This window comes from Herpailurus yagouaroundi, unplaced genomic scaffold, assembly GCF_014898765.1.
Source record: "Herpailurus yagouaroundi ecotype Mexico unplaced genomic scaffold, PumYag 355, whole genome shotgun sequence".
NCBI lineage: Eukaryota > Metazoa > Chordata > Mammalia > Carnivora > Felidae > Herpailurus > Herpailurus yagouaroundi.
In genome coordinates, this window is record NW_024412572.1 from 2,149,754 (window position 1) to 2,162,291 (window position 12,538).

Below are 12,538 nucleotides of genomic sequence, written 5' to 3' on the forward strand. Positions count from 1 at the left end.
AAAAAAATTTTTTTTTCAACGTTTATTTATTTTTGGGACAGAGAGAGACAGAGCATGAACGGGGGAGGGGCAGAGAGAGAGAGGGAGACACAGAATCGGAAACAGGCTCCAGGCTCTGAGCCATCAGCCCAGAGCCCGACGCGGGGCTCGAACTCACGGACCGCGCGAGATCGTGACCTGGCTGAAGTCGGACGCTTAACCGACTGCGCCACCCAGGCGCCCCAGACCATTTCTTTAAAAGACGTTTCCTCCTTTTATTTTGTTGAAAACTGTATACTTTTTTTTTTTTTTTAATCTAAATACCTTGAACGATTATTAAGGATTCATGTTGTCTGGCTCTGGCATACTGGCAGAACGGGGCATTAACTCGTGAAGATATAGCTCATGATGACTTACTTGTCAAGAAAGGAATTTGGGTCTAATGTTTTCATGGTCAACCTTAAATAACCCATCCACGCAGTCGGATCAGATGGCCCCTGTAGCCACACCATCTTGATGAGCCCCAGCAACAGTGTTCTCAACATCAGACCTAGCCGGTGGCCTTTTATGGAAGGAGCTGTCCGCTGGCAGCTGCTTTCCTCCCAATCGTTCAAGTTCAGGTTGTCTCTACCAGGCAGTGAGGTAGACAAATTCTGGGCCCAGACGTTTTCTAATAATAGAGCTTGAGGAGGTTTAAAGTTCTATTTGAGAAAAATTAAATAAGGCAAAAGAGAATAAGCAAGGAAAAATCAGGAGTGTGCCTTGCGAGTGGAAGGAGGCTGGCCCATATCTCTTCCCCAACAGAATGGGAAGAATATTTCACATTTTAGGGCTAATGTGCGTATCTTTCCCTTTGACCGGCCTTGTGGAAAGAGCACTCTTTCACTTTGCGTTGTGGCTGCAGGTAGGAGAGTGGGCTGAGATTGAATATGCCTGCAGAACATGAAGCAGGTCTGATTATTTGAGAAAACCAGCCCATTTTTAAACCCCTGTTCAGAGAAACTCTGTAAGGGTATGGTGTGTGAAGTTTTTACCCGAGAGGCCCCTACGGCCTAACGGGGTGCAAATCCAGCTTTGCCATTTGCAGCTGAATTAGGCAAGTCATTTACCCTGTCTGTGACTCAGTTTCCCCAATAGTTAAATGCGAATAGTAATACTATCTATCTCAGAGAGATGTTGTGAGGGTAACATATGTTAATATTATAAGGCATTTATTTACTTATTCATGTTTATTTATCTATTTTGAGAGAAAGAGAGAGATCCTTCGCGTGTGTCCGGGGAGGGGCAGAGAGAGGGAGAGAGAATCCCAAGCAGGCTCTGCACTGACAGCAGACGTGGGACTTGACCTCACGAACCGTGAGATCATGACCTGAACTGACATCGAGGGTCAGATGCTTAACCAACTGAGCCACTCAGGCACCTCTATTGTAAAGCATTTAGAACACCATCTGGCACCTTGTCAGGGATGGCCGGCTAATACAGTTATCACCTGAATTACAGACACCAGCCTCTCATTGAAATACCTTTGTAGGATTATATTTTCATGTTTTGACCTTTGCCTTTGACATTGCCCCAATGCAACAGTGTTTCTGTGTAAACCCCAAGAAAATGAGTGATCTAGGTCTCGATCTCCTCTTTATTTGCATGTGGTTACAATTTATAAATACACTTGCCGTTTTCGTCTCCCTCCAAAACTCTCCCTTCTACCTAGTAACTGTATCCAAACCCCCAGTTTTTAGTGACTCCCTTTCTAGGAGGAGAGGGGAGGGGTGGTCCTCCATGTAACTCCATCTTCTACAGGGTCTACTTCAGTCCATGTGAAGTGTGGGCTCTCAAAGGGCCTCTGAAGCTTGGGGATGAGCACCACGAATCTGCTGGAGGTCCCGCTGATGTCCTTGCAAGTGGCCATGTGGCTGTCCTCCTTCTGTGCCCTGCTTAGGGTGCAGAATGCCGTGGCGGGCAGCAGTTAGCATCGTTTGCCCTGTCCGTGCCCGAAGCCGGGCCAGTGCAGCCCCGGCGGGCAGGAGGGTCTGCAGTGAAGTCTCAGGCCTGCACAGGAGGCGGTGAGAGTCTTGTGGCACGCACATACCCAGCCAGTGCCCGGCCCTGCTCTCAGAGATGCGTCTCAGGCCCGGCCCCTCAGGGTCTGCCTCTCAGGGGCCCTATCCAGGCCCTCTGTCAGTCCTGTGTGGGTCGGGCAGCCGCAGGGAGAAGATGCTCTTGCACCTCCCTTCTCCTGGCTTTTCCCAGACACCAAGAGGCATGGGGGACAAATTGGGTCCTTGGCCCTGTTAGAGGGCATGGCACCCCAGTGTCTCTGTTTCAGCCAGGTGCCAAGCTTTGCCATCCTCCTGGTAGGGTGTAGACAGCCCGGGGGGTCCTGGGGCACCCTCTTCAGGGGTGGGGTATGGAGGTTCTGGGGGAGCAGGGGGGTCTCCAGGGCCCCGTGCTCCCCCCAGTACTGGCCCATTGTAGATGTAGATGTTGCCAGTGACAGTCACAGACCCGCCGGTGACATGAATGCCGTTGGTACCTGTGGGAAGGGAAGCAGAGTGAGAGGGGCCGACGGCTAGCTGTTGGAGTCTCTGTTTTTGCTCTGCTTCTGTCTGGCTCACTTTCTCCTCTTGCACACCCTCCCTCCCACCCCACCCTTCCATGCCCCCTCTTCTCCCTCCTGCCTGCCCCATGCTCACCATGGGCCACCTGGCCTTGCTCTGGGAGCTCAGCCTCCGGCTCCCTGGCCTGGCTTAGAGGACTCTGCTGCTGTAGCACCTCTTCCTCCAAGCCTGGGGTCGCTGGGAGCCTGGCCGAGGCCGGGGCCAAGTCTCCAGAGAAGGGCAGAAGTGGCTTTACCAGGTCAGGGAAATGTGGGTTGACCCTTGGAGGTTCCCAACTTCCATCAGCAGTATTTGATTCCTCTCCCTGCAGGAGAGAGGCAGAGAACCAACCAATGACATGGGCCTCAGACTCCATCGTTCTTTAATTCCCACACCCCACCCCATGCTTAGGCAGCTCATTGTTCTCTCTTCCACTTCTTGCTCCCTGCCACAGGGCCTTTGCACTTGATGTCCCTCTTCCTGGGGCGCTTTCCCCCAGATATTCTGATGGCTGGCTCCCTCATTTCTTCAGCTCTCTGCTCAAATATCTGTTTATCAGAGAGGCCCTCTCTGTCCACTCAAAGATAACATACCCCCATCCTTTGCCACTGTCATTCACTGTCCCACTACCACGCTTTATTTACCAATTATCACTACCTGACAAATGTTTGTCTAACTTTATTCTTGCTCCGCTGGCATGTAACTCCAGGAGGGTAGGTAATTTGTTTTGCCCACTGCTCTATCCGTGGTGCCCAGAATGGTATCTGACACATGGTGTACTCAATCAGTTATTAGCCGAATGAATACTGAAGCCTGCACACTCTTATCCTGCCTACCCCACCTGTTCACGCATCCCCGTCTACCCCTCCCTGTGGCCTTCTCAGCCTCCCCCATTACCTCTGGACGCCTCTTGAGCAGGGATCCTGCAATGGAAAATTAAAAGGGTGTGGAGCCTCCGGTATGGCTTTCACCCTTCCCCCACACCACGATGTTGCTCCCCACCCTGGGGTCACAGAAGGAACACGCTATCTGTGCCCTTATCTCCAGCCTCAGAATGGGGGTGCTGGGTGGAGATGATGTCCATGCTGAGGGCAGGCACTGGGAGTCTTAAGGGTGTGGAGGGACAGAAGGGTTAGCCCTGGGGAAGCTGACTGTTCCCTCCAAACCCCCTTCCCCATCAGGTGGGGACGGACAGCCGGCCAGGCCTGCGTCCCTGCCAGCATCCAGCTCCTTCCTACCCAGCTTCCTGCAGAGAGAGGGGTGGCTCTTCCAGGAGCAGGCCAGGACCGTGGTGAGGAACAGGAGAGAGGCCAGCGGCAGCAGGATGGCCAGCACCAGCACGGTTCCTGCCAGGACAGCAGACGGAACAGCCGTGACGACCCCAGGAAGGGCGGAGGGGAGGGAAGCTAAGGAACAGCTTTCTGGTCCTCTGGACAACTCAGAGAAAAGGGGCGACCGCAGCTTTTCCCTTCTAGACCCACTGCAGTTCCTAAAGGCAGAATTGGAGAAACTTCCCTTGGGTTACAGAGAAAGGGAACTAAGTTGGACTGGGGCAGGCCCTCCTGACTGCGGGGGGAATCTCAAGCGAGGGTGGAGATCTCTGGAGGGCATGGCTGGTGGCCACCATGTAGAGACCAAGGACGGGGGCAGTCTTGTGGGTGAGGACAGGAGTGTGGGCACTTGGTTTTCCAGGGTTGGAAGTGGGGGTGGAAGGCAGTACGGGGAAGGTGGGACTTGGGTTTGTAAGCAGACTCGGGCCACAGGGTAGAGCCACATTTCTGCGGACGTGACCATCTTAGAGAGAGGCTGCTATAGGAGCTGAGATTGCCCCTCTGTCTCTGTGGGGGTGTTTACAGGGGTGGGGGGGTGGGGCCTGCAAAGTCTCCACCCCCTGGCTCAAGGCAGGCTCCAGGAGGGGAGGGAAGGGAGGCTGGGAGCTGGGATTCTCAGGTCTTGGTATGTGGCAGTGGATAATTTCTGTCTTTCACAGAAGAGTCTAGAGCACCCATCAGTTGTACCTGGGGAAGGTCAGGAAGACTTGGACATTTGTATACTGGGAGCTGGCCCTTTCTGATCCACCTAAACCTAGGGCCTGAAGGAGCACAGAATGGGAGGTGTGGGGAAAAACTGGACCTGGCATCTGAGACGTCTGTGTCCCGGCCCAGTTGGGTGACTTTTTAAGCCATTCTACCTCTTGGAGCATCAGTTTCCTCAAAGATACAGTGAGGGGGGTTTGGTACCTACTGTCTAAAATTCCAGCTCTAGGGGCGCCTGGGTGGCTCAGTTGGTTAAGCGTCTGACTTTGGCTCAGGTCATGATCTCGGTCCGTGAGTTCAAGCCCCGCATCAGGCTCTGTGCTGACAGCTCAGAGCCTGGAGCCTGCTTCCGATTCTGTGTCTCCCTTTCTCTCTGCCCCTCCCTGGCTCGTGCTCTCTCTCTCTCTCTCTCAAAAATAAATAAACACTAAAAAAATTAAAAAAAAAATAAAACAAAATTCCAGCTTTAAAGTGCCAGTTGTATTTGATACATGGTTAAAAAGTACTAAGAGGACAAGGAAAAAGATGATATAGCTGAATGAAAAATCAAGTGACAAAATATTCAAATGACTCCACTTTTAGAAAACCAATTCTATATATAGACATCCATTGAAAAATGTCTTAGGATATATTAAAAAATGTTGAGTGGATATGCTAAGTGATGGTCCTGTGAGTGGTTTTTAGTTTTACTTCTCTGAATTTTCTTTTTTTTTTTTTTTTAATTTTTAGTGTTTATTTATTTTTTGAGAGAGAGCACGTGTGCAAGTGGGGAGGAGCAGAGAGAGAGGGAGAGAGAAATCCCAAGCAGGGATGAGGGGCTCGAACTCACAAACTGTGAGATCATGGCTTGAGCCGAAGAGTCAGACGCTTAACTGACCGAGCCAGCCCAGTGCCCCTGTTTCTCTGAATTTTCTAATTTTCTATGGTGTGCATGCATTATGGTACACGCTCTGGAGTATGAAAGAACTGAGCACAGGTCTTTGTAATACCAGATACCAGTGAGTGATCTGGGCCAAGTCCCATAACCTCTCAGCCTCAGTTTCCTCCTGTTCTCAGTGAGGATAATAATAGAACTACCGTTGACCCTTGAACAATGTGGGGGTTGGGGGCGCTGACCCCCGTGTAGTCGAAAATCCACGTCTAACTTTTGACTCCCCCCAAACCTTAACTACAAATAGTCTACTGTTGACCAGAAATCTTACCAATAACACAGTTTGATTCATGCATCTTTTATATGTTATGTATTATATACTGTGTTCTCGTGATAAAGTAAGCTAGACAAAAGAAAATGTTATTAAGGAACTCATAAGGAAGAGAAAATACATGTATAGTAATGTTCCGTATTGATTGAAAAAAAAAAAAAAGCCACATATAAGCGACCCGCTCAGTTGAAACCCATGTTGTTAAGGGTCAGCTGTACTTTACAGGGTCATTAAAAAGATTACATGAGCTAGTGATTGTCAAGTGCTGGCAGAGTGCCTGATGCCCTAGCTCTCAATAAATGAAAGCCATAATTATAAATATTTGGTAATTTTTAAAAAGTTAATAAACTCTCTCCCCGCTAATCATGTTTACAGTTATTAGAAATACCCCTTAATCATCTGTTAGGCTAGGAAACCAGCAATGTCACAGAAAAGAAACAAACAAAACAGAGTCAAATGTGGGATGAACTCTCTAATAATGAAAGTGTGTAATCTAGTAAAGAGATTTTTGGTCTGGTAAGTGGGTTATATGATGGTGGCATGTCCAAGATGAGGACAGTAATGTCAGTTACAATTACATCTCACGTTAGGAGTGTTCCTTGGCATAATAGTACATGTAACTTACAAGTTATGTGTATAACACATAACTTAAAAAGAATGTGTATATCAAGCTGGCCTAGGGATACTCCAATTTTTCCTTAGGGAACTTTTCTGCTTGCCCCAATTCTGAGAGAGAAGGATTAATCTTTTCCCCATCTTTTTAGCTGGGAGAAATGAAGGCATTTTCCCAGATTCCCCCCATGTGCCCCTGGGCCCCAGACTCCTCACCTGGCATCTCAGGGGACTCGAGTGGATTTCTGCAGCTGGTGTCAGACTGGGCAGTGCCTGGAACTGCCTCTACCAGACCCTGTTCCTCACACCTGTGAAGGAAAGGGAAGCCCAATTCAAGCGGGCACAGGGCTGGAAGTGGAGGCTAGCCCATGCATGCGAGCATAAGGGTGGTCAGCAGCTGGGACTTCTGGGATGGTGGGGGTGCACTCACCTCGTGTGGGGCTGGCAGCGGGCCCTGGGGGAGGAGGTATTCTGGAAGTGCCCTGCCTTACAGGGAACACAGTTTCTCTTAGCCTCCATGACTTCATCTGGCAAGAGAAAAGCAAGGCCAGCCAGGGTGAGTGGGCAAGGGGCGTCTCTCCACGCTGTGAGTTTCCTTTATTCCCACTGAATGGCCCTCCCTGCCCGTAGCACCTTTCCTGATCTTCCTCTGGCCCGAGCCTCCCTGAGCTGAGAGAAGCCTCCTTCTGAGGCCCTGAATCTGTCCCCTGTCCCCGTTCCATTTCTCTGCAGACCCCTTCTGTGGGCCTTTAGCCCAGGGAGGGAGAGGAGGCTCTTTATGTCAAAGAGAACTACCTGGGGGCTCCCCACAGATGAAGTACGCGCTCCCGGCCCCCATTTAAGATCACTGGCAACCGGTCTCCTCCCCGCCTTCTGCCCACAGTGGCCTCTGACCTTTGAGCTCCACCTCAGTGCCAGGTGGGCAGTTGGAGAGTGGCTCGCAGTGCACACACTCGGTGTCCCAGTGCACGCAGAACATTCCGGGCTGGCAGCGGCACTGGGTTTTCTGTTTGCTGGTGCAAGGCACAGTCTCCTCGAAGCCCAGCACTGGTGGGGAGACAGACAGGGGAGCTCGGTGGAGGGGCTGCGCTCCAGGAGATCCCAGCCTCCCCGGGCACACGGCCACTCACTCTGGTCACAGGGGCGGCACATCTGGCAGAAGGAGAGATGGTTCCAATGCTCGTTGTAGGAATTCTCGGGGCACATGGCACACACTGTGTTCTGGCCGCGGCTGCATTCCACTGAGACACGTGTGCCTAGGATGTGAGCGAAGCGATCCGGGTGTCAGGGGAGCAGGGCTCCCACCCTCACCTCTGCCGCCTGCCTGCCGTGTGACCCTGTCCTCTTGGGGGCCACGTCCGACGGATGGCCGGCTGCTTTCCCGATGCAGGAGAAATGCCTCTCTTTTCCCGGGGCAATGGTGTCTGTCTCCCCTCTGAGGCGGTAAAGGTGGGCTGGAGTGCCCTGTAACCCACCTCCCATCCCAGGCGTCCTGTGGCCCTCGGGTCTCACCTGGGGGGCAGCGGGAGCAGCAGACCCGATGCTTGGGCTCGTAGTACTCCTTTTCCCGGTCCTGGCACGTTTGGTTCTCCGTGTGGTATGGGGGCGCCTTCAAGGGGAGATGGAGGTGGGGGGAGAATTGTCCAGGGGGCACCTGGGGAGGGCAGAGGGACTAGAGGGAGGGCTGCCCAGACCCCGCTTCCCCTCCCGAGTCTGCCCTCACCCACCTGCGCGGGCCCCTCCCTCATCAGTGGGGCCTGGGATGCTGCCAGGAGACTGCAGAGGCCCAGGACGAGTGGCCCCCAGGCCAGGCCGCAGGGGGAGGCGGCCCACGGCAGGCGCATGGCGGCCAGTCGGCCAGTCGGCCAGATGGGTGGAGGCCTGGGGGGTAGGTGGGAGGCCTGCACGTCCCGGGCAGTGGTGGCAGCGACCTCCCCCCCCGAGCCCAGGGTCTGGGACAAGGCTCGGGCTGACGTGCCCCTGGGGCCGAGAGCCCGGGCCTGGCCTGGCCTCCAGGGCTCCAAGAGCCGGGCTCAGGAAGTGGGAGTGGAGCAAGCCGGCCTCGGGGCGGGGACAGGGAGCGCTGGGAGCAGAGGCAGCTGTCGCAATCGGGGAAGAGGAACAGGCTTGGCCGCCCCGATGCAGGGCGGGAGGGGGCGGCCGGGAAAGCACGTGAGGGCAGCAGGGCCGGAACCGGGCCTCCTCCCTTCTTCGGAAGCCTGGCCGGGAGGGGAGGACCGCTAGGTGGGAATGGGCCACAGAGCCAGTGGACAGTGCCCAGATGGGCCTCTGAGAGCAGGGCAGAGCTGACTCGGAACAGAGGGAGAGCCGGAGCTGGGTCCAGCCGGGTGCCAGATCTCAAAGTGGAAGGGCCTGTGAACGGCAGACACGGAGAGCGCAGACACCCGCTGAGGCCCACGGCCAGCCAGCTGCAGCATCTGGGAACCAGAAGTCCCAGTTGGCATCCATCTGGACTCCTGGGGGTTCCTGCCCCGTTGTGTGACTTTTAAAGATAAGCTGCAGAGGAATAACAAGCCAGCCAGCCCTTCCGTCCCCTGATCCACCCCAGTGCACACATTAGTGGGCACAGGTCATCTACAAGACACTGCAGAGAGTGCTGTGGTCTCTGCTCCCCTGTCCTTTGACGACGGAGGACCACGTAGACCAAATTCCCCATGAATAGGGGCGGCTGCACCGGAGCTGGGCAGCCACAGTCTTCAGTCCCAGTTTCCTCACCCAGGAAGGAGCTTCTGAATCCTTCTGAACTGGAGGAAGCTGAGAGACCACCAGTCCAGCCGCTTTGCCTTAATCGTGAGAAGGTGGAGGCTGAGGGTGCCACATAGACAGAGACCAGGATTCCGGGGGGCTTGGTCTAGTCCCTGCCCGCTTTCTTCCCACCATTTACCGGCAACCCGTTAACAACAGCCCCTGCCATGCCCCCTTATGCCAGGCTCTCTGGTCTTCAAGTTGCTGTGCTCCTGGCGAATTCCCACCCGTCCTTGAGGCTCGCACGGGGTCTGGGATACACCCCCACCCCAGGCTGCACAGATGCCACACAGACAGCGGTCTGGGCTTATTCTTTCCCACCTCACCAGGCTGTGAGCTGTGCAATGGCCTAGACTGGATCTTTAGGACTGGGTCTCAGTGCTTGGCCGAGTCTGGCCCATACCAAGTACATGTTTATGGAATAAACGATGATGCCTTGTCCACATCACATAGCCAGTCTGCGGCAGGACTAGCCTAGACTCCAGAGTTCCCGATTTCTGGGTCCTAAGCTCATTCCTGCCTGAGTTTAGATATTTCACTCTCCTCTCCTGGTGCAGACCTCAGACCTGTACTCTGCAGGCAAATGTTTATATGGACGGTCCCAGGCAGCCCGGAAGGGGAAGAAATACCAGAGGAGCACACCCTGCTCAGGGCTGCCGCTCTTTCAAAGTCCAGGGAATTGGGGGCTGAGACTGGACTCACCACTGAGCTCTTCAATGCATACAGGTATGTGTATGCAGTGGCCTTAGATTCCTTTTCCTTTTTATTATGGAAATTCACACACCACACACACACACACACACACACACACACACGAGGAGAAAATAATACTGTGAACTCCAGCTTCAGCTCATGGCCAGTCTTATTTCTTCCACACAGCCCTCCTCCATTCTTCTGATCTCCTCTTAATTATTTTGAAGCAAATCCCAGACATATATCATTTCGTTTGAAAATATTATAGGATTTTATCGAAAAGGGAGATCTCTCTCTCTCTTTTTTATTATTGAGGTATAACTTGTAAACAGTGAAATGCTTGAAGGACACTGATCTGATGGATACAGATCAATGAGTTTTCACTTTTGTATGTTCTTGTGTATCTCCCCCAGAACATTTCCTGTACTTCAAAAGGCTCCTGCTTCACAGGTAAGCCCTATCTCAGATCTTTTTTAACCACAGCTGGCTGAACTGTATCCTTTCTGCTGTCAATCTCATGCTGTCACTTCAGCCTTCAAGGAGTCTCTGGGTCCTAAAGAAAGAGCCTTCAGATCTGGACTTTAATCCTGGTCCCGACACTTCCCCTCTCTGGGCCTCTTTTTTTTTTTTTTTTTTTTTTTTTTTTTTTTTTTTTGTATTTGCCAGTCAACTGCTGGTTTGCTTACAGATCTGTCCTCCCCTCTTCCTCTGCTGTTTTGTATCACTGCTGGGAACTACATTTCCCAGACTCCTTTTTCCTCAGGCTTCTGGGTAGTTTCAGCCAATCGGAAGACAGGTGAGTGAAGGACAGGTAGGTGGGAGGAGGAAAGAAGCCAGGCTATTTCTCTGTCTCTCTTTGCTTTTCGGACATCGGATATCACCTGTGTTTGCCTGTGTTTCTTCCTTCCCTCCTTTCATAATCCCATCTCCTGTCAGGCAGTCCCCACTATTTACTTCCTGCCAAATAACTCAGGAGGCCTCTGAGTCTATGATGCTTAATTACCCTGCTGTCCTTCCAGCCCTAGAGATGTAGCTGCTTCCTGCTTCGCTGTTTTCTGGGTTGCCTCGCTGTCCCCCGTTGGCTTCTCATCTCTTTCATCACCCATGTACCAATTTCTTGGGTTAACTTTCTTCCATTTGGAAGACTTAAGAGTGTTTGCTGTTTCTAAGCTGGACCACAATTGATAAGTCTTAGCAATAAATGGTTATTATGCCTACCCAACCTTCTCCAGGAGGGTGAAGGAAACTCACAGGGGGATCCATGAATTCTTTGTGGGCAGGGCGTTGTCTTGGTTTCTTTTTCTTTGTGTTCTTTGCCAGCTTTCTTGAAGCTCATTTCCATTGGGCAGCACCAGGGCTGGACTGAGTACCCCACAGATTCCCAGAATGTTTGGCCTTCTTCCGAGAGGACTGCTGAGAGATCTTCCTTCCCAGAGGTCCATGAAGAATCCAAAAAGGGTGCCTGGTGGGAATGGATTCTTCTGGATACTCTTTCCCACACAGTTCTTAGCCAACTGGTGCTCTCAGAAAGGGTCTGGTAAATACGGAGACATGTGTCATGGGTGAGGGGGTCATCCTTCTCCGGAGACTTTGCATTTTCATTGGGGGCCATCCCTTTAAATAAACCCAAAGAATTATCCAAATGTCAGTTGTGCTGAGGTGGAGAAATCCTGCCTTGACCCAAAGGAATAAACTTCTAATGGTGAACTTCTAAGCCTCCTGCCAGGTGACTAGAGTAGGAGTGGTATGGAGGAGTTTTCTGGTCATTCCCACCATATAAGTGCAGATAGAAAGCCCACTGTTTTCCACAGTGGGCAGCCCAGTGTTGAAAGGCTCATTAATTCCAAGTAGTAAGAATAAAGAGCTGCATTTAATTGAGTGACTCATTTTTTACCCTAGAAATGGAAAAAATGAAGGAAATTCAGGCAAATTAGTAGATGACAAATTAATGAGTTATCAGAGGAAATTAGGATGTTCAATGGAGATGCTTTCTCATAGCACATCACTCTCTGCCGAAGATAAATCTTGAGTCTTAAGATGCTCATTCTGCCATCGTCTGCAGATTGGGTCAACAAATAGTGACCACTAGACAGTGGGACGACCAAGATGAATAAGCCTAGAGCTTGTTCTCAGAGAACTCATAGTATGACCTGTGTATACGCACACATGCACATACTAGGCTAGTAATCATATACAGTGGTAAGTGCGGCCATAGATTCTCAACAAGACTCTCTCTCTCTGGCAGTGTGGAAGAGAAAGTGATTATTTCCATCATCTTCTGTTCCCCAGAGAGCAAGAGGCAGTAAGCCCCTTTGAACTCATGACCCTCGTCCCATCGCAGACTCCCTATTTCACTTCTCTCCCTGTAGCCTTTGCACATTTATGGCCACATAGGGTTAGGGCATGGCTAGTGCCAGGAGGGAAGGAACAGCTCCAGTCTGGGAGAGCATTTTCCAATGCTGGGGAAGCTTCCAAGACAAGGACCACAGGGCCGTGGGACCCCACAGAGCAAGAGTCCACTTCTCTGGAAGTCAGGGGAGCAGCACTGAACATGGAAAGGAGAAACTCAGCTCTCCATCTGGCCCCACTCCTAACTCCTCACTCCTCTGGGCCTCAGTTCTTTCTTGTGTTAAGCAAGGGTTAATGCACAGTC

General features: G+C 51.9%; 1 protein-coding gene and 1 long non-coding RNA gene across 2 annotated transcripts; one reads left to right on the plus strand and one right to left on the minus strand.

Moving 5' to 3' along the window:
- Positions 1-1,597: 1,597 nt before the first annotated feature.
- Positions 1,598-8,447, minus strand: LTBR (lymphotoxin beta receptor). Its single transcript, XM_040462712.1, has 10 exons — positions 8,154-8,447; positions 7,939-8,035; positions 7,557-7,682; positions 7,321-7,473; positions 6,857-6,953; positions 6,643-6,734; positions 3,815-3,922; positions 3,474-3,499; positions 2,673-2,901; positions 1,598-2,512 (listed from the first exon to the last, which is right to left on the minus strand). Exons 1-10 carry the CDS (start codon positions 8,268-8,270, stop codon positions 2,271-2,273), a joined length of 1,287 nt encoding a protein of 428 aa, XP_040318646.1. The 5' UTR covers positions 8,271-8,447; the 3' UTR covers positions 1,598-2,270.
- A 127-nt stretch (positions 8,448-8,574) lies between these two features.
- On the plus strand, positions 8,575-11,759 carry LOC121021985 (uncharacterized). The gene is made up of 2 exons (XR_005786762.1): positions 8,575-9,918; positions 10,299-11,759. It is a non-coding gene; the product is annotated as an uncharacterized LOC121021985 (long non-coding RNA).
- The last annotated feature ends 779 nt before the right edge of the window (positions 11,760-12,538 follow it).

Coding starts and splice junctions, on each gene's coding strand:
- LTBR (XM_040462712.1), bottom strand. CDS start 8,270: ATGCGCCTGCCGTGGGCCGCCTCCCCCTGCGGCCTGGCCTGGGGGCCA. Junction 7,474..7,556: donor GTGCCGCCCCTGTGACCAGA/GTGAGTGGCCGT, acceptor TCTCCCCACCAG/TGCTGGGCTTCGAGGAGACT. Junction 2,513..2,672: donor GCAAGGCCAGGTGGCCCATG/GTGAGCATGGGG, acceptor CCCTTCCCACAG/GTACCAACGGCATTCATGTC.